General features: G+C 50.4%; 1 protein-coding gene across 3 annotated transcripts in view; it reads left to right on the top strand.

Annotated features, from left to right (window-relative positions):
• Window positions 1-23306, top strand: part of RILPL1 (Rab interacting lysosomal protein like 1) — a 44082-nt gene that overhangs the window by 8236 nt on the left and 12540 nt on the right. For all 3 annotated transcript variants that reach the window (XM_079942690.1, XM_079942688.1, XM_079942689.1), the window contains exons 3-4: window positions 13921-14039; window positions 14705-14926. In XM_079942690.1, the coding sequence (XP_079798816.1) occupies window positions 13921-14039; window positions 14705-14926 (341 nt within the window). The remainder of the gene's footprint in view (window positions 1-13920; window positions 14040-14704; window positions 14927-23306) is intronic.

Here is a 23306-nt window from a genome sequence, read left to right as displayed (position 1 = left end):
GATGAAACCGAGAGGTTCATTTGACAAATTGTTCGAGGGTCCTCACTTTTCCAGCCTCTTCTCTAGGCACTGGGTATACACATTGGGCAAGACAAAGCCACCGCCCTCGGGAAGCTTATGTTCTAGTGCAGAGGAGATAGGTGATAACTATGTAAACAGACAGATGACACAGTTCCAGATTCTGACCAGGGTTATGGAAGAACTAAAATCTGGGGGGGATATGATAGAGGTGACTTGGTGGGGTGCTTCTTTGCATATGGTGATCAAGGAGGGCCTCTCTGATGAGGTGACATTTGAGCCCTAATGAAGTCATGGAGTGAGCCATGCAAATATCTTGGGGGGAAAGCAGGTGCAAAGGCCCTGGGGCATGACTGTTTATGGAAACCAAGGAGACCAGTGTCACAGAAGATGATCAAGGCCAAGGGTGGTTAAAGATGAGGTCAGTGGGGTCAGCAGGGCTCAGATCACATAGCCCCTTAGAGGCCAAGGTTTGGATTTTATTCTAAGTGTGCTGGGAAGAAATTTGAGGTGCTTGTCACGGGTACACGTTTAACAATGAGCAACCCAGGGTGGCCACCCAGATCTGAATGGTGCTGGAGCCCCCCAACTGTCATTCATCCTACGAACAGTTATCTAGAACCTTGACTCCAGGCCTTTGCTGGTGCTGGAGAAGCAAAGACAGACAGAGGGGTTTGGCCTGGGCCCCCGTGCGCTGCCTCAGCTGTGGGCCCCCCAGCAGCCTCCTTCTCATTCAGAGGCTGGCTCTGATCGCAAGGAATCTCAGGCCCAACTCTTTAGTCTGGGTGAACTTCCTGGGTCCCTATACAAGCCCCCTCCTCACGTTTGTTGGGAAGGGGGTGGACTTCCGTGGGGGCCTGAAGTTCAGAACTCGTGTTTACCACTCTGTGAGAATAAGGTAGCACACTGTGTAAGGACCGTAGGGACCAAGGAAAAAGGAATTGTTTGACCTGGTTGCTGGCATCCTCTTTTCCTTGGGTTTCCTTTGTTGAGATCTGAGTCGTGCAGTGAAAACAAAAGTCGTAGTGGTGGTAAGTGTTGGTGCTAGAGCCAGGCTGCCCAGTGTGAATCCTAACCCCATACTTACTGGCTGAGGGACCTTGATCAAGTCACTTGACCTTGGTGTGCCTTCAGTGCCCCCTGTAGAAATGGGGGCCATAACCATATCTCCCTCATAAAGTTGTTGTGAGGATTAAATGAATTAATACGTGTAAACTGAGTAGTACCTGGTGCCCACACTCAGCAAGTGTTAACTGTTGTTACTGTTGTTATCGAATCCAATCTCCTTTTTGAAAAGAGGAGGAAAGCAGGCTGAGAGGGTGCATCGTTCCTCTTTACGGCTCAGCAGCACTCCGTTGTCTGTTTGGACCACGTGTTGTTTATCTGTTCATCCACCGATGGACGCTGAGCTGTTTCCAACTTTTGGCTATTGTGGAGAGTACCGCTGTGAAGGTTCTGGTACCTTCATGTTTTTGTGTGGACATGTGTTTTCGGTGCTTTGAGGTATATACCTCAGCATGGAATTGCTGAGTCCTGTGGTAACTGTGTTGAACTTAGTGAGGTGCCCACAGCCATCTTTTGTTTTTTTTGGTTTTGTGGTTTTTTAGATGTTAGTCGTCTCCCTAATTAATATCGTTTGGAATCCTACCTTATGGTCTGGTGGGTTTTATTTTATTTTGTTTATTTATTTATTCATATTTATTATTTATTTGGTTGCGCTGGGCCTTAGTTGCGGCTTGCCGCTCCTTAGTTGTGGCATGCGAACTCTTAGTTGTGGCACACATGTGGGATCTAGTTCCCTGACCAGGGATCGAACCCGGGCCCCCTGCATTGGGAGCGTGGAGTCTTATCCACTGCGCCACCAGAGATGTCCCCATAGCCATCTTTTGGTCTGTGACATTTCTGCAGGGCACCCAGAGGCCTCCAGGGGTGACCTTGGAACTCCCCCTGCCTACCCCAGTGATGCCCTAGAGGCCGCAGGTCCCCCAGGCACGGGCCCGAACACCCTAAGGCGCTCGGTTGCATGTGTGTGCACACGGCACCCCCCGTGTGGGAGAGCTTGGCCTCGGCTCTCTGCATCCCTGCTGGGCTCTTCATCAGACAGCCCACACGGGTACCATCTGAGACGCACTTAATTGGCATCTCGCGTGGGTCCAGCTCCCGGGTGTGAGCTCGGGGAGCCTCCGGTGTTCGGTGTTCAGCTCGACAGCAGCCCTCACCCTAGTGGAGAAACTGGGCAGATGCCAGGCATGCCTTTCACAGTTATTTTTATTCTGCCTGGGAAGCCATGGGAACACAATAAGGGCAAAAGCATGTCTTCCACCTGTGAGAGGAACAGACACTGGGCCGGGGGGTCCCTGGGAGGAGGTGCAGCCCATGAAGTTAGACTGTGTGTCTGGTACCACTTTAGGCAGCGGGGCAAGGCCTAGGGGCAAACAGGATTTAGGGGGTGAGTGGGCTGGGATGCCCGCTTAGAAGAGCCAACCTGCCCGGAACAGTGCTGCTTTCCCAGCCGTTAATACTGGGCACTGCGACGTAGAGAACAAGCGTATGGCTACCAAAGGGGGAAGGGGGAGTAGGATGAATTGGGAGAATGGGATTGACACATATACACTACTCTGTATAAAATAGATAACTAATGAGAACCTACTGTATAGCACAGGGAACTCTACTCAGTGTTCTGTGGTGACCTAAAAGGGAAGGAAATCCAAAAAAGAGGGGATATATGTGTACGTATAGCTGATTCACTTTGCTGTACAGCAGAAACTAACACAACCATGTAAAGCAACTATACTCCAATAAAAATTAATTTAAAAAAAATACTGGGCAGTGTGCTCAGAGCACCCGCCAGTCTCCTGTCTCCCCCTCCCTGGAAGTCTCCAGATTAAAAAGCACTTCCCTACTTCTTGTATTTGGAAATCGTCTTGTCAGCACCTGGAAACTACTAGTTAGCACATGCGGAGATGAATTACAGATATGGAAGCAATTGGACTGGAGGCATGGGGGTGCAGAGATACACTCAAGCGTCTGGAAAAAAATCCTTGGGCTCTGGACAAACAACTCTGTCACGAGGAGAGGATGAAAACTGACCACGTATCCATTTTCTGAAGGGCAGCTGAGAACAGCACTGTCCAAAAAAAGTGTAAGGCAATGCACTGGTTGCTCTTCCAGTTGTGTACATATTTCTCCTTTTACCAAAAAATGTAAGGCAAGCCACAGATATGACTATGATTTTTCTAGGTGTAGCATTAAAAGAAAGTGAAAAGGACAGGTGAAAGTAATTTCATTAATATTTTTATTTAACCCAGTAGATCCAAGATATCATCCTTCAACATGTAATCAATTTAAAAATGATCAGTTGGGGGGAATTCCCTGGTGGTCTAGTGGTTAGGACTCTGTGCTTTCACTGCTGAGGGCCTGGGTTCAATCCCTGGTCAGGGAACTAAGATCCTGCAAGCCTCATGGTGCAGCCGAAAGAAATAAATAAAAATTTTAAAAATTAAAAATTATCAGTAGGGTATTTTGCATTTTTTTCATATTAAGTCTTTGAAATCTGGTGGGTTATTCATTTATATATAATATAATATATATATGTATGTTTTACTGTGATAACATACACGTAAAATTTCTCACCTTAAGCTGGGACAAAGTGAGAGAGCGGCATGGACATATATACACTACCAAATGTAAAATACATAGCTAGTGGGAAGCAGCCGCATAGCACAGGGAGATCAGCTCTGTGCTTTGTGACCACCTTGGGGGGTGGGTTAGGGAGGGTGGGAGGGAGGGAGATGCAAGAGGGAAGAGATATGGAGACATATGTGCAGGTATAACTGATTCACTTTGTTATAAAGCAGAAGCTAACACACCATTGTAAAGCAATTGTACTCTAATAAAGAGGTTAAAAAAAAATTCTCATCTTAACCATTTCTAAGTGTATAGTTCAGCAGCGTTAAGAACATTCACATTGTTGTACAACCGGACTCCGGAACTGATCTTGCAAATGTAAACCTCTGTCCCCATTAAACAATAACTCTCCATTTCTCCCTCCCCCAGCCCTTGGCAACTGGCATTCTACTTTCTGTCTCTATAATTTTGACTACTCCAGGTAGCTCACATAAGTAGAATCATACAATATTTGTCTTTTTGTGACTGGTTTTTTTTCACTGAGCATAATGTCCTTGAGTTTCATCCATGTTGTAGTTGTGTCAGAATTTCCTTCCTTTTTAAGGCAGAATAATATCCCATTGAATGGACAGACCACATTTTGTTGATCTACCCATCTGTTGATGGCTGATGTGTATTTTACATTTTCAGCACATGTCCATTTGTACGTGCCCTATCTCAGGTGCTCCATTGCCACTAGTGACTGCTGAGTTGGACACACAGAGCTAGAATATTCTTGGAGATGTGCCTGGGTAGAGCAGTCTATTATAAGGGGAATGGGCTGTGGAGTGAGGTGGACCTGAGTTTAAATCTCAGACCACTCTTACCAATGGGTCACCTTGTTCCCATCCTCAGGTTCCTCACCTGTAAGGTGGGTGTGGCAACTCCTGACACCCAGGACTGTTGAGAAAAATATATACAGCATCAAACGCAGAACTAGTCAATAAAAGATAGCCCTGGGGGGCTTCCCTGGTGGCGCAGTGGTTGAGAGTCCGCCTGCCGATGCAGGGGACACGGGTTCGTGCCCCGGTCCGGGAGGATCCCACGTGCCGCAGAGCGGCTGGGCCCGTGAGCCATGGCCGCTGAGCCTGCGCGTCTGGAGCCTGTGCTCTGCAACGAGAGGCCGCGACACTGAGACGCCCGCGCACCGCGATGAAGAGTGGCCCCTGCTTGCCACAACTAGAGAAAGCCCTCACACAGAAACGACCCAACACAGCCAAAAATAAATAAATAAATTTATTTTTTATAAAAAGATAGCCCTGAGGGCAATTACGTCGCTTTTGTCCTACCAGGGGAACCTTTTGTGGGACCCGAGAGTGGCTGATATGAATTTCACCTCAATAGACGTCGTCTGTGCACCTTCTATATAGGACTTTCTCCGTATGCTTGCTCTATTAGTTTCCTGGGGCCACTGTAACAAATGACCACAAACTGGGAGGCTTCAAACAAAGAAATGTATTCTCTCACAGATCTGGAGGCCAGGGGTCCAAAATCAAGGTGTCAGCAGGGCTGTGCTCCCTCCCAAGGTTCTAGGGGAAGAAGCTCCCGCCTCTTCCAGGTGGCAGCTCTTGGCCTGTGGCTGCGTCACTCCAAGCTCTGCCTCTGTTGTCACGTGGCCTCCTCTGCGGGTCTGCGGGTCTGACTCTCCCTCTCCTTTCTCTTATAAGGACCCAGTCATTGGATTTAGGGCCCACCCTCACTTAGCCTGACCTCCCCTTAACTTAATTACATCTGCAAAGACCTGTTTTCAAGTAAGGTCACCTTCTGAGGTTCCAGGTGGACGTGAAGTTTGAGGGGACATTATCCTCTCCGGTACACTTGCTGATAACGTAAGGAGCTTGGGCTGTGAGACTTTGAGAGGCAGAAGAGTGGTCGCAAGAGTGTGGATTCTGGGGACTTCCCTGGTGGCGCAGTGGTTAAGACTCCTCGCTCCCGATACAGGGGGCCCGGGTTTGATCCCTGCTCAGGGAACTAGAGCCCACATGCTGCAACTAAGGCCCAGCGCAACCAAATAAATAAATAAATATTTTTAAAAAAGTACTATGAACAAAAGGTGGTCTGTCCATGTAATGGGATATCATTCAGCCATAAAGAGGAATAAAGCACTGATGCACACCACAACGTGAAAGAAAAAAAAAAGTGTGGATCCTAGAGCCAGACGGCCGGAGCTTGAAATCCTGGTATTAGCTGTGTGGCCTTGTAAAAGTTAACGAGCTACTGTGCACCTGGGGTTCCTCGGCTACACAAGGCGGGCAGCAGGGGTCCTACTTCGTAAAGGATTCGGAGGATAAAATGAGTTAAGTTCTGCTTGTGTCAGCATCTTCTAGAAGGAGACCCGAGGCGAAGATGTTCCGCTGCAGGTGATTCATTAAGGAAGCAGCCCTAGAAAAGACTATTGGGGAAGTGGAGGAATCAGGACAGGGAAAGGAGGAAGCCCAACGAAGTCCATGCAAGGCAGCGAGCTCTGGGGTGTGAGTTACTCCTCAGAGTTGCCCTGCCCATAGGCATGGGGCCTGTATTTTCTTACACAGCCTGCCAGCCAGGGAGCCCAGGGTGCCTGGTCAGTAGCAAAAGCACACTGAAGGGGCTTCCCTGGTGGCGCAGTGGTTGAGAGTCCGCCTGCCGATGCAGGGGACACGGGTTCGTGCCCCGGTCCGGGAAGATCCCACATGCCGCGGAGCGGCTGGGCCCGTGAGCCATGGCCGCTGAGCCTGCGCGCGTCCGGAGCCTGTGCTTCGCAATGGGAGGGGCCACAACAGTGAGAGGCCCGCGTACAGAAAAAAAAAAAAAAAAAGCACACTGAAGAGGGGCGAGGGGTGAACACAGGGATCCGAGGGGGTCTGAGCACCGCTTCATCCGTGGTGAGCGCTGAGCCCAGTAGCTGGTGACGGCAGGTGCTTGATAAACACTGGTGATCATCACCACCCAGTATCAAAGGCGGTTTTCTGGCTCTGGGGGAGTGAAAAACGTGTGGGTCTGGTACTAAGAGACCCGGATTATGCTCCAAATGGCCACTAACTAGCAGATTTGGGGCAAGCGGCTCAATCTTCTCAGGGTCTTTTCTTCTTGTAGAGACTGAGGGGCACAGACAGTATGGGTTTGTGGGTGTTGGTGGTGGTTTTGGTCTTTAACAATAGAAACTATCACATGTATTCATTCATGTCGTAAAAGTTGAAACAAAACTCAAGAAAAACGTGAGAATTCCCTTTGCCTCCTTCCTCACTCACCAGAGGGAAGACCATCCCTCTCTCTGCATTTACACACATATTCCACGTGCGTGTTGTTTTTAAATAAGAAAAATCTCCTACAGCGCTGGCGATGACATTGCAGGGAATGTGTTTTGTTTTTAAAATAAAAGGGATTATGCTGTATGGATTGTCACTTGCCTTTCTTTTTTTAACAAATTATAATTATGTGTTTATTGTTTGGATTGCCCTTTTAGAAAAATTGACAAGCGAGTCACAGAACATAACATTAACAGTTTTAAAGTGTACAATTCAGTAGCATTTAGTACATCATTTAATGTATTTATAATGTTGTGTCATCATCACCTCTATTTAGTTCCAGAACATTTTCACCACCCGCAAAGGAGACCCTGCACCCACAGCAGTCACTCCCCACTCCCCCCTCCTGCCAGCCTTTGGTAACCTCCAGTCTACTCTCTGTCTCTATCGGTTTACCTATTCTGGACATTTCATATAAGTGGACTCATACAATATGTGGCCTTTTGTGTCTGTCTTCTTTCACTCAGCATCATGTTTTCAAGGTTCATCCACATTGTAGCCTGTGTCAGTGCTTCATTTCTTTTTACGGTTGAATAATATTCCATCATTCGGATAGATCACATTTTTTTAATCCATACGTCTGTTGATGGACATTTGAGCTACTTCCATCTTTTGGCCATTGCGAATACTGCTGCTGTGACTTTGTCACTTGCCTTTTGCTTCTTTTTAAAAAAGGTTGGGTTTTTTTTGTTTTTTATAAATTTATTTATTTATTTGTTTGTTTTTGGCTGCATGGGGTCCTCGTTGCTGCACGCGGGCTTTCTGTAGTTGTGGCGAGAGGGGGCTACTCTTCGTTGCAGTGCGCGGGCTTCTCATTGCGGAGGCTTCTCTTGTTGCAGAGCACGGGCTCTAGGTGCACGGGCTTCAGTAGTTGTGGCACACAGGCTCAGCAGTTGTGGCTCACGGGCTCTAGAGCGCAAGCTCAGTAGTTGTGGCGCACAGGCTTAGTTGCTCCACGGCATGTGGGATCTTCCCCGACCAGGGATCGAACCCGTGTCCCCTGCATTGGCAGGCGGATTCTCAACCACTGAGCCACCAGGGAAGCCCTTGCCTTTTTCTTTTAACTGGCTACATAGTGTCCCATTGTGTGGAAAGTACCTGTTTAATCATTTCCTTGCTAGTGGATGTTTAGATCATTACCAGTTTTCACTACTACAGACTCGGGACCTGGGACTGACCTTGCACTTGCTTCTCTGTGCACTTGCCCGAATGTCTCTTTTAGATCCCAGGGTCTTGCATTGCTGGGGTGACTAAACAGTTACTCAGAACTCTCCTGGCTTTTGTCTATGTTTGCGAGTCTGTTAAAAACACTTAACCTTTTAATTTTTCGAAGCACTTTCGTAACGACGCTTGGACTTAGCAGCAACCTTTGGAGCAGGGAAAACTGGCATTTCTATTTTATAGATAAAATAACAGCTAACACTTAGAGACTCTTACTCTGTGCCAGGCCTGTTGTGAGCGCTTCATGTAGATCAACATATGCAGCCTCACGAGAGCCCCCCAGGTGGGGCCTCCACATGATCCCCATTTGCAAGTGAGAAAACAGGCACAAGGCACAAGTTCAGCTGCAAGGGAAGTGGCAAAGCCAGGAATGAGTCCAAGTAATCTAGCTCCAGACTCTAAGCTCTTTACCGTTTGTTCTCTAGCTTCTTGGTCCTACAGCTACCGACACCCATGACAGACGGGGAGTTCCCAGATGGTCCAGTGGTTAGGATTCTGGGCTTTCACTGCCGTGACCCGGGTTCTATCCCTGGTCGGGGAACTGAGATCCCACAAGCCGTGAGGTGCAGCCAAAAAAACCCATTGCTGTCTTTGGGAGTTCCCTGGCGGTCCAGGGGTTAGGACTCGGCACTTCCACTGCGGTGGCCCGGGTTCAATCCCTGGTCGGGGAACTTGGATGTAGCTGGGCTCCAGGTCCAGGTTTCCTTTCTCTGGGCTCATGCTCCCCTGCGCCCACCCCACATAGCTGTTCTGCTCACCTGATTTCTCCAGGAGTGGAATCTGCCCCCCACCAAGGATTAAATTTCACGAGTTGGGCCCTTGATGCCCCTGCCTGGAGCCTTTGCGGGACAGGTGCTCAGAGAGCAATGAATACTTTCGTGGCTTTTTCACAGACTCTGCCTACACCTGATTTCAGCCCTCCTCCTCCACACAGACAGACACACACACACACACACACACACACACACTCGCTCATGCACTGTGTCTAAGGAGCGCTTTTTTGGGAGACGTTAGCAGTGTCCTCTTGTCACACTAGCCCAGGCCCAGGCCCCGCCTTGCAGCAGTGGCCCAGGAGTTTTGGGAGGGGGACACCTGGTGCCCAGAACCCCCAGATGGCCCTGTGTTTCCCCATTGCAAGTCTGGGGGCCCTTCAGCTCAGGAGTCCAGCTGAAGAGCATCCTTTGAGAAGCAAGGAGTGTCTGAAGAAATAACTGACTTTATAAACTCCAAGTGGAACGTGTAGTTATTCTTTTTCATAGCTGTATAGTATTCCATTTCTTGTTCGTATCAAGGTTTATCTATTCATTCTACTATTTCTTAAATATTTATTTTCCTTATTTTTTTGGCTGCGTCGGGTCTTAGTTGCAACACACCAGGGAAGTCCTTGGTTCTCTGATCTTTGTTGAGGCATGCGGGATCTTACCTTATGGCGTGAGGTCTCTTCTTTGCAGTGCTTGGGCTTCTCTCTAGTTGTGGCGCATGGGCTCCAGAGCGCGTGGGCTCTGTAGTTTGCAGCACGCGGGCTCAATAGTTGTGGCACGTGGGCTTAGTTGCCCCGAGGCATGTGGGATCTTAGTTCCCCAGCCACGGGTTGAACCCACGTCCCCTGCATTGGATTCTTTACCACTGGACCACCAGGGAAGTCCCTATTCGTTCTCCTGTTGATAGGCATCATGGCGGTTTACAGTTTGGGGCTATGATGAATGAAGCTGCTGTGAACGCTTTTGCACGTCTTGTGCTGTACAGATTGTCCCTACTGTACTTACCAGTGTATCTGTCTTTTAAATAGCCACGTAGTGTCCGCTCTTCCTGCAGTTTATTGAACCATCCTTCTACTGGCGATCACGTGCACTGTGCATGAAGGCCTGTGGGGGTGTATGCCCAGCATCAGCTGCTGGTTCACAGAGGATGTGTAACAGCAGTAGTAGGTGACGCCTATTGGTTTTCCCAAGTAGCAACCCCTCCGGCAGCTCAGAGGAGCATTCCTGTTGCTCCGCCTTCTCTCCAGCACTTACATTGACAGTCCTTTTCAGTTTAGCCGTCCTGGTGAGGATGCTTGCCCCTTCTCTCCATCCCTGCCTCTCCACTCCTGCTTGGGCTGGCATCTCTGAGGGCCTTGAGCAGCTTCTCTGCATCTCTCAGCCTCCTAGCTTGGTATGAGGTCCAAGGAGGAAGCTGAGTGGTCTGAGGGGCAGAATGGATGCCCCAGGCCCACCAGTAGGAAAAGATCCTATTTCATGGCCTTGTGTGATTTCCTAGTGTACGTATTTTATATGTACAGCATTGTCAGAGAGGTGGAATAAAGAAAAGCATCATGGGACTTTCCCTGGTGGTCCAGTGGTTAAGACTCTGTGCTTCCACTGCAGGGGGCACGGGTTCGATCCCTGGGCAGGGAACTAAGATCCTGCGTGCCGAGCGGCGTGGCCAAAAATTAAAAAAAAGAAAGAAAGAAAGAAAAGAAAAACATCAGCGTGTCCCCACTTTGCAGGTGAGGAAATGGAGGTTCAGAGAGGTTAACATCACTTCAGAAGTCAGAGGCCATATGCTGTGATGGAACCCAGGCGTTCAAAGTCATCCTTATTGCCTCCGGGGCCTCCCAGTCACTCAGCTGACAGCTTTTCTCATCACAATTCCTTTCCTTCCAGCTTGTCTCATTTGCATACCAGGCACCCCTGCCCTCCTGTGAGTCTTTCCTCTATGGCTGTCCCTTCCTGGTCTCCTTGGCCTGACCCTCCAGCTCCGTGCAGGCTCTACGTGTTGAGATCCTGAGGTTCTTGTTGCCCCTTTAGAGGAAAATCCAGCCTCCTTACCTGGCCTCCGAGGCCCCGCACGGTCCAGCCTCACTCCCGGCTCAAGCCTGTATCACCCCCTCAGCCACTGTGCTTCGGCCACTGGCACTGCCCTCCAGCGCCTCAGATGCGCTCCTCCCATAGGGCCCCTGCCTGGGAACGCTCGTCCGCGTCACCTGGCTGCCCTTCCCCCCTTCCGGTCTCAGCATTAATGACCCTTGTCCAAGAGGCCTTCCTGCACCCGCAGTCTACATTGGGTCTCCCTCATCATTCTTTCTCAGCCCCCGTTGAGTCTTTCACAGTGCTTGTTATGGTCTGTAATGACACACACATCTGTCTAATGCCTGTAAGTTGGTGAGAGCAGAATTGTACCACACTTATTTGCCATCATGACCCTAGCGATTAGCTCAGTGTCAGGTATACAGCAGGTGCCCGATAAATACTTGAGGAATGAATGTCGAACGTGTATGCACAGTAAAATGTGAGTACTCCCAGCAGGTGGCCCTGTCTGGAACAAAGTATGGGCTGGAGTCTGCCCCATGGTGACACATTCTGGTGACCTGCCAGGAGCTTCTGAGTCTTGTCCCCCAGTGGGGAGGCAGCATGGCATCATGGAGAGGACACAGGACTTGGAGTCAGAAAACTTGAGTTTGAGCCCCAGCTCCGCCAGAGCCTAGCTGTGCGACTTTGAACAAGTCTGTCTCTGGACCTCAGTTTTCCGTATCTGTAAAATGGGACTCATGTTAAAACGGCCACAACAATAATACCCATTTCCAGTGGTTGGGAGTGAGAATGAAATAGGGTCGAGGGTGTAAAGCAGTTTATCCTTACTGGGCTTAGTAGGAGTGAGCTATACGTTGGGAACGTGGAGGGGAACCAGTCCCTCTTCCATCAGCCAGCCTGGAACATCTACCGCGTATGAAGCCCCAGACTACAGAGACGATTGAGACAGGATGGCTGCCTTCTGGGACCGGCCTGCCTTTGTGCCTGTTACATAAAGCCTCCAGCTCATCAAGGGCAGGGTCTGGGTCTTCTCTGGGTTTGTAGCCCCAGCAGCATCACACACCGTTCTAGACACGCACCATGAATGCTCGTTCATCGTGGTGACTGCCTGCTTGGGAATATCCAGGACATGAGGAGGGCGGCCAGCGGAAAAGCTGGGATGGAGCGGCTTAGAGAAGGGAGTCCCATGGGGAGAATAGCTGAGGAATCACCCACATAGGTTCTTTTCCCCAGGGCCTGGTCGTCTAGTGGTATGTCCCCTGAGTCCCATAGGGGAGGAAAATTGGAGAGAAGCAATGGTTTCTCCCTTGTTAATCTGTGGTTGAGCCTGACTACCACTCTCCCCGGCTCTGGTCTCCTGGGGAGCGGGGATTAGCTCTCAGGCTTAGTGCCTATGAGAGGCTGAATAATGGGCCCCCTAAATATCAGGTTTTAATCCTTGGAACCTGTGGCTGTTACGTTATATGGTAAAATATTTACAGATGTAACTTAGTCAGAATCTTCAGATGGGCATTTATCCTGTACTATTTGGGTGCATCCTAAATGCCATCACAAGTGTCCTTATAAAGAGAAGGCAGAGGACTTCCCTGGTGGTCCAGTGGTTAAGACTCCGTGCTCCCAATGCGGGGGGCATGGGTTCAATCCCTGGTCAGGGAAGTTCCACATGCCTCACTGTGTGGCCAAAAAAAAAAATTTTTTTTGAAAAGGAGGCAGAGAGAGATTTGACACAGAAGAGAAGGAGGCATGTGACCACAGAGGCAGAGACTGGAGTGATGGGGCCCCAAGCCAAGGAACGCTGGCAGCCACCAGAAGCTGGAAGAGGCCAGGAACAAATTCTCCCCTAGAGTCTCCAGAGGGAGCACAGATGTGGTGACGTCTTGATATTGGACTGACGTTTGATTTTTTTTTTTTTTTTTTTTTTTGCCCGTGCTGCATGGCTTCCAGGATCTCAGTTCCCCAACCAAGGATAGAGCCCAGACCACGGCAGTTAAAGCCCGGAATCCTAACCACTAGGCCAGCAGGGAACTCCCAACATTGGACTGATTTTAAACTTCTGCCTTCTGGAACTTTGAGAAAATAAATTTCTGATGTTCTTAGCTACCAAAATTTGTTGGTTATTTGTTACAGCAGCACATGAAACTAATACAGCATCCATCTGCATGTTCCTTAATTCACCAAAGCCCTGAGCAGACACCTACTGTGTGCCGGGCACTACGCTAGTCCAGGGAATACACAGTGAATAGGTTAGGCAAGGTCTTGCCTCCTGGGCTGACCGTATACTTGGGGGACGAGGGGCAGGGAGAACAGACAACACCCTTTGAGCACCTGCTGTGTACCAGACATCTTCTTCAATATTGGCTTCATGTGTATTAACAAGAGCAATCCTCGCAGCAGCCCTATGGAGTAGGTACTGTTATTCCCATTTTAGAGATGTGGAAACTGAGGCACAGGTTGGGTAGCCCAACGCCACACAATTAATAAATGGGAGAACCAGTGTTTGATCTCCAGAGCCGACCCTCTGAATCACTATGCAGTATCATCTTTCATTAGATGAAAGAATGTACCAGACACTTAGCCATTGTAAAAAGTGAGGGGATGGATGAGGTGGGAGGAGGGGGCTACTTGGCAGGGGGTGGTCAGGGAAGGAGAGGCCTCTGTGAGGAGGTGACTTTGAGCTGAGGCCTGAGAATCAAGGGGAGCCAGCCTGGGGGAGGTTGGTAGGAAGGGACTTGCGGAAGCTGGAAACAGCAAATGCCCTGCAGTGGGGATGAGCAGGGGAAGGGTGGAGGGGCAGAAAGCAGGCGCTGGGGAGGGGCAGACGAACAGAGGTGAGTCCAGGAGGAGGTGGGGGGCAGGTTCATCTCGATGGGGAGCCGCCGGATGGTTTAAGCAGCGGACGGAGGTGGACACACCCACGGGTCCCTCTCACCCCACCCCAGGCATGTCGGAGCGGGAGCGGCAGGTGATGAAGAAGCTGAAGGAGGTGGTGGACAAACAGCGCGACGAGATCCGTGCCAAGGATCGGGAGCTCGGGCTGAAGAACGAGGATGTCGAGGCTGTAAGTGCTGAGCCCCGGCCCTGTGTCCGCCCTCCCGGCCAGTGGGTACCAGCAAGAGACGGGATCCTCCCCTCAGGAAGCGCCCCTTCTCCCCGTCAGTCTCACTCCATGGGCTCCGTGGGGTGGGGATCCTGCTTACGGCTTGAGAGGCCCAGCCCTGAAACAGTTGCCGTGCGGAGGACCCTCGGCCGAGTCTTCACTGGAGCAGTAGGAGGGAACATGGCACTGCCCAGTGACCTGACTCTTTCCACACACTGAGGAGGTCCCAGGGCCCGGTCAGCCTCTGCTGTGACTCTGAGGCTTCCTCCAGCCCATCCCCTTCATGCCCCAGCATGGTCCAGGCTGCTCTGGGAACCTATACGGCGTCTCTGCCTAAATTAGAAAAAGATGCCCCTTTCTCAAGGCATGTTACTTCCCTCTGTTGGGAAATTGTCATAATATACTAACAAGACACTTATCTTCCATCTATCATAAAATTATCATAGTAAATATACACATGGCCCATCTCTGGCATCAACAGAGTTGTAAGAACGTGAACAAATTTCAAACAAATCAAGGCATCTACAGTATGAATGGCACGCCTGTAGATGGTTTGCTCTTGTGCAGTACACAACATGCACTACTGGATGTGGCGGCCCTATCCAATAGCCTTCATCTCTCTACAGCTGCAGCAGCAGCAGACCCGGCTGATGAAGATCAACCACGACCTCCGGCACCGTGTCACAGTGGTGGAGGCCCAGGGGAAGGCCTTGATCGAACAGAAGGTAGAACTGGAGGCAGATCTGCAAACCAAGGAGCAGGAGATGGGCAGCCTGCGGGCGGAGCTCGGGAAGCTGAGAGAGAGGCTGCAGGGCGAACTCAGCCAGAACGGAGAGGAGGAGCCAGTGGTGAGTGGGAAGCTGGCTTCTGCAGGCTGGCTCGAGGGGGGCCAGGCTGCCTTGCTTTTTCCTCATTACACTTGAGAGAAATAGGAGGCCGAGGGAGGGCCAGCTGCTGGCTAGAAGACACACAGCTGGGCAGAGGCAGGGCTGAGCCTGGAACCCAGGACTCCCAGCATTCTAGCCCAGGGTATCCAGCTCGGTGGTGGTTACTGGGCAACTGCCATTCATTCATTCATTCATTCAAATAATTGTTGACTGTGTTGCAGGCATGGGGGATAAAATAGAGAACTGGTTCCTGTCCACATGGAGCTTACAGCCAGTATGGGAGACAGACATGAGTCAAATAATCACATAATATACCATGTGACCCAGCAATTCCAATTCTAGGCATATGCACAAGAAAACTTAAAATATACGACCACATAAAAACGTGTACACAAATGTTCATAGCAACACTATTCCCAACAGCCAAAAGGTGGAAACAATCTACATGTCCATCAACTGAAGAATGGATAAACAAAATATGATCTCTGCATACAGTGGAACATTATTCAGCCATAAAAAGGAATGGAATACTGAGACATGCTATAATTTGGATGAACCTCAAAAACATGCTAAGTGAAGGTAGCCAGACACAAAAGCCCCCTTATTGTATGAGTCCATTTATTGGAAATGTCCAGAATAGAGACAGAAAGCAGACTGGTGGTTGCAGGGACTGGGGAAAGGAGAGTATGGGGAGTGACTTCTGGTGGGTACGGGGTTTCTTTCAGGGTGATAGAAATGTTCTGGAATTAGATAGTGATGATGGTTGCGCAACTCTGAATGTACTAAAAATCTCTGAATTTTTTTAATGGTTTTTTTTTAAACTTTTATTTATTTTTTGGCTGCGTTGCGTCTTCGTTGCTATACACGAGCTTTCTCTAGTTGCGGCGAGCGGGGGCTACCCTTCGTTGCAGTGTGCGGGCTTCTCCTTGCAGTGGTGTCTCTTGTTGCAGAGAGACTAGGCGTGCAGGCTTCAGTAGATGTGGCACCTGGGCTCAGTAGTTGCAGCACGCGGGCTCTAGAGCACAAGCTCAGTAGATGTGGCACACGGGCTTAGTTGCTTCGTGGCATGTGTGGTCTTCCCGGACCAGGGCTTGAACCCGTGTCACCTACATTGGCAGGCGGATTCTTAATCACTGCGCCACCAGGGAAGTCCCTCTCTGAATTTTATACTTTAAAAGAGTGGATCTTGGGAATTCCCTGGTGGTCCAGTGGTTAGGACTTCATGCGTCTACTGCAGGGGGCATGGGTTCGATCCCTGGTTGGGGAACTAAGATCCCACAAGCTGCATGGCACATCCAATTAAAAAAAAAAAAAAAAAAAAGAGTGGATCTTATGGTAAGTGAATTATATCTCGATTTTTTTTTTAAACGGTGATTCATGCTAAAGGAGAGGGATGGTGCCAGAAGGTCCCATAACTGAGGGAGGGTCTGGAGTGCGTAACTAACTGTGTGGACTCTAGAGCCAGTCTGCCTCGGTTCCTTACTGCCTCCGTGTCTTTGGATAAATTATTTAGCCTCTTTGCGCCTCAGTTTTCTCATCTCTAAAATGGGAATACTAATAACAATACTTAGCCCCAGATTGGTGTTCTGAGAATTAAATGAGTTAGTTCATTTAAAGTGTTAGCTGTTGTTATTATTACCATGATAGTCTGGGGGAGTCAAAAAGTCTTCCTCAAGGAGGTGATCAAAAGAATGAGTGAAAGTAAACTAGGTGAAGCGGGGGAGTGGCATGTGCAAAGGCCCTGAGGCAGGAGAAATTGCAGTGCAGTCAGGAAAGTATAAGAAGGCAAGGGTGCCTGTTGTGCAAGCTGACGATGAGGGAGAGGGTCTGAATAAGGTCAGAGAGGTCGGCAGGGGCCAGTGATGCAGGCCAGGGAAGCTGCAGAGAGAAGTCTGCTTTTTTATCTGCAGGCAATGCGCTGAGTGCTGTGGAGGTTCAGGCAGCTTACAGCCCAGTGCAGGAGATAGACCTGGAGACCAGCAGCCACACTTAAGGTGGAAGGGGGTTGTCTTAGTGGCAAGAGGTTGTCTTAGTCTGGGTTCCCTTGAAGCGAGCTTGAGAAAAGGACTCTGGGCAGGAGGTTAATTTGTGAGGTGATCCCAAAGACCAGAGAAGTGAGGGAAGGAGGAAAAGGGAATTTGAGGGTGTGTCATTGAGGTCACAGTGGGAGCTCAGTCCCGCTGGGACCTCTGAGAAGCACCATAGAACACCTCCCGGAACTGTCTTTCTGGAGAAGAAAGGCTTAGAACAGTTATCCACAAATGCCTGTCCCCAATTAGCTAAGAGTGGCCCCCGGAGGTGTCATCTCCCCAGCACTCCTGGGCAGAACTTGTGGAGCAGAAATGGAAAGACATACAGTGTGTGCTTGAGGTGGGCCCCTGTCCACATGGATGGAACTGCACCACAGCTGCAGCAAAATCCAGGTGGGCCCAGGATGTGACACGGGGCACCAGAGGTGTCTCCCACGTAGATGTGCCCCCAGAATGTGCCAGGAACACAGAGATAGTGCGGTTAATCCTGATGGGGGTGGCATGGAGCTTCACGGACCAGCTCTTGCTTCAGCTGGATGTCAGCGATAATAACGCTAAGATTTTGACAGGTAGGTGTAGAAGATGGAGGTGCCGTTTCAGAAGAGTATAATGAACCGTCACAGGAAAGCTCCACGCTTGCCATTTGTTCCAACAAATATTTATTGACTGTTTCTGGTTTGCAGGAACTGTGCTGGTCTCTTGGGTTACAGGTGGGGGAGGTTAGACAGAGGAGCTTACCATCAGGTTGGCTCTAGTCCGAGCACAGTCATTAAGTGTCTTGTGAATTCAGGCCATACACTTCTAGGTTCTTGGAAGGACAAGAACCTCCGGGTTACAGATAGGGAGGTAATGGAGAGAAGCCTTAAAAGGGAGAGGTTAGAGTCTGCTTTTGGCTAAAAGTGACAGAAGCCTAAGTTAAACTGGTTTAAGGATTTTTTTTTTTTTTAAGGAATTTTCGGCTGAATAACTAAAAGCTTTGAGTTAATGATGGCTTCAGGTATAGCTGGTTCCAGGTGCCCAAATGATGCTGTCAGGAATTTGTTTCAGACCTTCTCTCAGCTTTGCTTTCCTCTGTGTTGTTGTCATTCTCAAGCAGCCTCTTGCCATATAGTGGCCCCTGGTACTCAGCCAGCTTTGCAACCCCAGCAGAAAGAAATTGCTTCTTTCCCAAATTCTCAGCGAGAGTCTCAGGGAGCCTCTCATTAGCCCACCACTGAATCGGTCTTTGTGGTCTGAGGTTAGAATAGGCATGTCGTCCATTCCTGAGCCACATGGAGACGGCACCCATCTAAGCCACACTCACAGAGAGTGGGAAAGGGAAGCTTCTCCAGAGGAAAATTGCAATGACTCAGCCCAAAGATGTGTGGGAATGGATGCAGACCAATCGGAGACAACAGATGTTAATCGTCCGTGCCAGAGAGTCGGGGCTGAGAATGCCACACACAAAAAACGCTGAGCAGTGAGGGATGTGGATTCTTGCACAGGGTTTCTGCAGGGGAGTGACAGGATCAGCTCTGAGCTCATGGAGGAGAGTTTGAACAAGGAGCTGGTGGCAGACGTGGCTGTCGGGAACCTTTTGCAGTAGTCCCGGCAAGAGAGGTGAGGGCTGGACCAAATCTATAGCAGGGGGATGGAGAGGAGGCGCCAGGGGGAGAAGCTTGGGGCCGTCACACACCCCCCAGCCTGCCCTGGGTACCCCTTCCAACCTTCTGAGCCCCACAAGAGCTCAGGCCTGTCTCCGGCTGGGCAGGTGGGGCCTGGTCCAAACCTGGGTCCTGAGGACATCCCCCCAGCCACAAGACTCTGAGCCCCGCGCCAGGTCTCTTTAGGACAAGGACATTTCACACCTCCATGGCACGGCTGCCAGTCGGTTGCAGTTTCCTTTCTGGCACGATGGGGGTGGGACAGAAACAGGGGAGTAAAATCCGGTAGCAGCTATGACTGACCCACTGAGCTTCTTTGCAGCGTCTGTTCCCAAACCCAGGGCGTCTTTGCGGGGTTTGATGGCATCCCTTGGAGCTGAGTGGCGTTCATCACCTGCTGCCATGTGATTTGGGGCCTGTCCCTCTCTTTGATGGTCAGTTTCCTGTCTGACAAATGAGGGACATGAACTTGACTTGATTCAGTCGGTCTAAAAGTTAGTGTGGCAGGGATAGAGGGTGGTGGGATCAGAGGAGGACACAGTGAATTCTGAGTGGAGAGGAGAGGGCAGTGCAGCTCTTCAGGGCCTTGAGATGGGTCTTGTGGGATGGGTAGGATGTCCAGGGGTAGAATGTGGGGCAGGCCATTCCAGGCAGGACGAACAGCATGATCCAGACTAGAGAACGTGCAGGGTGTGGCTGGGGTTGCGGCTAGTCCTGGCACCAGGTTGGTGAGGGAAGGTGGGAGCTATGGAGGGATCCAGAGCTGGGGGAGGAATCTGTTCTTATCGTTGCCTCTTGATTCATACGATTCTTTCTGAGCTGCATCGCTGTCATTTCAGTGTGATCTCCGGTAGGCAAGACTCTTTGTATATTTTTATCACATATTTATTGAGGTGGAATTTATTGAGATGTCATTCACAGACTATACAATCCAACCATTTAAAGTGTACAAGTCAGTGTTCTTTTGTGTGTTTGGTTGGTTTTCGTTTTGTGTAGTTTCTTCATTTTTTGGCCGCGCCGCATGGCCTGTGGGATCTCAGTTCCCTGACCAGGGATCGAACCCATGCCCCCTGCATTAGAAGGGCGGAATCTTAACCGCTGGACCACCAGGGAAGTCCCCACGTCAGTGATTTTTAGTATATTCACTATATTGTGAGATCGTCACCACTATCTAGAACGTTTCCATCACCCCAGAAAGCTATGCCGTCCACATGAGCACTCAATCCCCATCTCTGTCTCCCCGCAGCCCTGGCAGCCACTAATCTACTTTCCGTCTCTGGATTTGCCTCTTTTGGACATTTCAAAAGTGTCCGGAAATGTCCAAAATGGAAATGGAATCATACAACAGGCGATCCTGACTGCCTTCTCACTCAGCGTGTTTTCTAGTTCATCCAGCTTCTCATATTTTTTTTTTTTTTTTCCCTTCCTAGAACCTGGCAGTTGACCTCAGCTTCTCATATTTTAACTGACGGTTTTCCTGCCTTTGACAGTTAGACATATAAACCCTTAAGAAAATGAGGTTGGCTTCCAGTCTAAGAGACTTTATATAAAATCAATAAGAAAACTATAAAGTTAATAGTACCTCCTTGATGTCACTGTCTCTGCCTTACAAGTTCTGATTTCTTAGTAAGTTAGGGTTTTTTCTTTTTTAAGTATACAGGGAAAGCAGATAGGGTCCTGGTGGCTGGCCTGTGAAACAGGGTTTTCAGGCTGAATTCATTCGCGGCAGCCTGGAGCTACCAAGGGTGACCAGAGCACAGTCATTCCCCATTGCTGGCCCAGGGGCTGCTCAGAAGTATGTTCAGTGGCCTTCAAGAGCACAGGAAGTGGCCTTGCTGTGCCCAGGCAGTGGGGAGTGTGCCCAGGAGGCCAGGCCTCAGGATGGAGAGCCCTGGTGGAGGGTGTCGCCTCCCTCCACCAATGACAAGGCCCCATTGCTTGTCAGCCGGTCTCTGGGGCCTCCCTAGGGAGCACCTGGGGCCTCGGGCATCTCCCTCAAGCTGTGCCCAGAGATCCTCAGGGGACCAGCAGACAATCGGTGATAACCCGAGCCACCTCCGTGGTCCCTCGTGGAATAAGCCTAGAAGGCTCGCTGCTGATTAGCCCGATTGCCGTGTTGGGAAGAGCCTTTGCTGTGTCTCTTGAGGACTGGCCTGCATCAGTGCCTGTGCTGGTCTCCAAAGAGCTGGACCCCCAAGCTTACCCTCTTCTGCACTTGCAGGCAATGGTCCCTGCATTGGAAGACAGAACTTTTTTTGCAAACCTGTCTGGGAATCCCCCAAGCTATAAGGGAATCAGGTTGCTCCTCTGATAGAATAGCTGTCCCTGGGACTTCCCTGGTGGTCCAGTGGTTAAGACTCCACGCTTCCACTGCAGGGGGCACGGGCTTGATTCCTGGTCAGGGAACTAAGATCCCACAAGCCGCTCGGCACAGCCAAAAAAAAAAAAAAAGAGCTGTCCAGAGGAAAAGAACTCAGGTTCTAAGGAAGCCCTTTGACGACCTGGGTGATGTCAACCCATGGGAACTGCTGCGCCTTGAAAGCCTGTGTTCATAGGAATCCCCGGATGTCAGGGTGGGAAGGGCCCTTAGAAATATTATTGGGTTTTTTTGTTTGTTTTTTTTTTTGGTCCATGCTGCACGGCATGTGGGATCTTAGTTCCCCGACCAGGGATCGAACCTGCGCACCCTGCATTGGCAGCATGGAGTCTTAACCACTGGACCGCCACGGAAGTCCTTATTGGGTTTTTGAGGGCTAGATGGGGAAACGAGGGCCCAGGGAGGAGCAAGCAGCTTGCCCAAAGTCCCCTTGGAAAGTGAGGGGCGGCCTTCAGCCGGCCTTTCCCAGAGAGGCCAAAAGTCAGGGGACTTGCCCAATGAATGTCAGGGCCTGAGTTGTTTGGGGAGGGAGGGTCTGGAGGGAGTGTGTGAGCCTGAGATTAGAGTCTGCAGCCGCCAGCACCTATGGAGTCCACAGGCAGGGAAGGAAAAAGGGGAGGGCAGTGGGCAGCCATAGAAATAGCATGTAAAAGGGAGCAGCTGCTATGCTGCTCCAGCCCAGTGCTGCCATGTGGACCCAGTGGGACCCAGTCTTCCAATTTTTTTCCCAAAAGGAAGCCCCAGACCCAAACTTCAGTGTGAAATCTCCTGATCTAAAACCATTGGCAACTAATTCAAAAGAGTTTTAGGACACAGTGAAAGCCAAACAAAATGGGGGAGGGTGCCCCCGCCAGGGTGGGCCCAGAGTTCTTGGTGAACTCCTACACATTCGTCAAGACCCCATGCACAGAGACCACATCCGCAGTAACGTCTTCCGTGATCCTTCTCGGAGCCTGTACCTCTTTAATTATATTACCTTGTAAATTTGTGTGTATCTTTCCTCCACCACCAACTGTCCTATTTGTCTCATTAGCTCAGTGACCAGCAGGCAGAAAGTTGATGCCCGGTAATGTTAAGTAAATACTAGACATCCGGGCTTCCCTGGTGGCGCAGTGGTTGAGAGTCCACCTGCCGATGCAGGGGACACGGGTTCGTGCCCCGGTCCGGGAAGATCCCACATGCCGCGGAGCGGCTGGGCCCGTGAGCCATGGCCGCTGAGCCTGTGCGTCTGGAGCCTGTGCTCCGCAACAGGAGAGGCCACAATAGTGAGAGGCCCGCGTACTGCAAAAAAAAAAAAAACTAGACATCTGAGGATGCTCTGTGATTAACCTGGGCAGAGGAAGAGAAGGGAAGTGGCATTAGTGAGTGCCTGCTGTATACTAGGCATTTGCACTAGGAAGCTTGGGTAGGGGGCACCATCTGAATGTGTGGCCATCAGGTGGTCCGAGGAGCAGCCCCCAAGGCTCTGCAGAGGGAGTCAAACACTGAAGACGTACCCTGAGGACACAGCCCCCTGAAGGTGTGGCATCAGCAGATGCCTTAGAGTGCCTTCTCGGGAAGTTAAATCCTCCACCATTTCCTCCCCAAGTTCGTGGGTGGAAAGAGGCCCCACTCTGATGCCCAGCCGGTCTGAGGGGGCGGCGTGTGTCAGGTTTCAGCTTCCTGCTGCCACGAGGCGCCTCCCCTGCTGCCTGCTGCTCAGCTGCTGACCTGCCGGGTGGCTCTTCTGTCACCTGATCTGCCCTGGTGGGAGGTGTCTCCTTTCAAGTGTCCTTTCCCAGAACAGCACGTCCCTGACTCTCCCAGGATGGGAGGCCTCTCAGCTCTGTCTTCTGGAGTCCCTCAGCATCCTGGCCCATCTAGGTGGGAGTCCCTTTCTCCTTGTGCTTCTGTGGGATTTTTTTTTTGGGTGGGGGCGGGGGGCAGTTCTGTATTTCAGTCCCTCCTTCCCCTGTTCCAGAGCTTTCCCACTGTTGTCCTAAGCTTTTGTCCACTCCTTCTAGACGATCACGAGACATTGGCAGCTCAAGGGTGTCAGGAATAGTACACTGCCTGGAGAGTGTGGGCCACCTGCAGATTTGGCCAGCTGACTTGGAAAGCTTGCAAAAACTTCCTTGCTATCAAAAAAGAAAAAAATGTTGGCAAGGATGTGGAGAATGTCAAACCCCTCCTACACCGCTAGCAAGAATGTAAAATGGGGCGGCCACTGTGGAAAACTGGCAGTTCCTCCAAAAGTTAAACATAGAGTCACCATATGACCCAGCAGTTCCACTCCTAGGTGTGTACCCCAG

Source organism: Stenella coeruleoalba (assembly GCF_951394435.1).
Source record: "Stenella coeruleoalba genome assembly, chromosome: 14".
NCBI classification, from domain to species: domain Eukaryota; kingdom Metazoa; phylum Chordata; class Mammalia; order Artiodactyla; family Delphinidae; genus Stenella; species Stenella coeruleoalba.
This window is presented reverse-complemented; position numbering and strand designations above follow the sequence as displayed.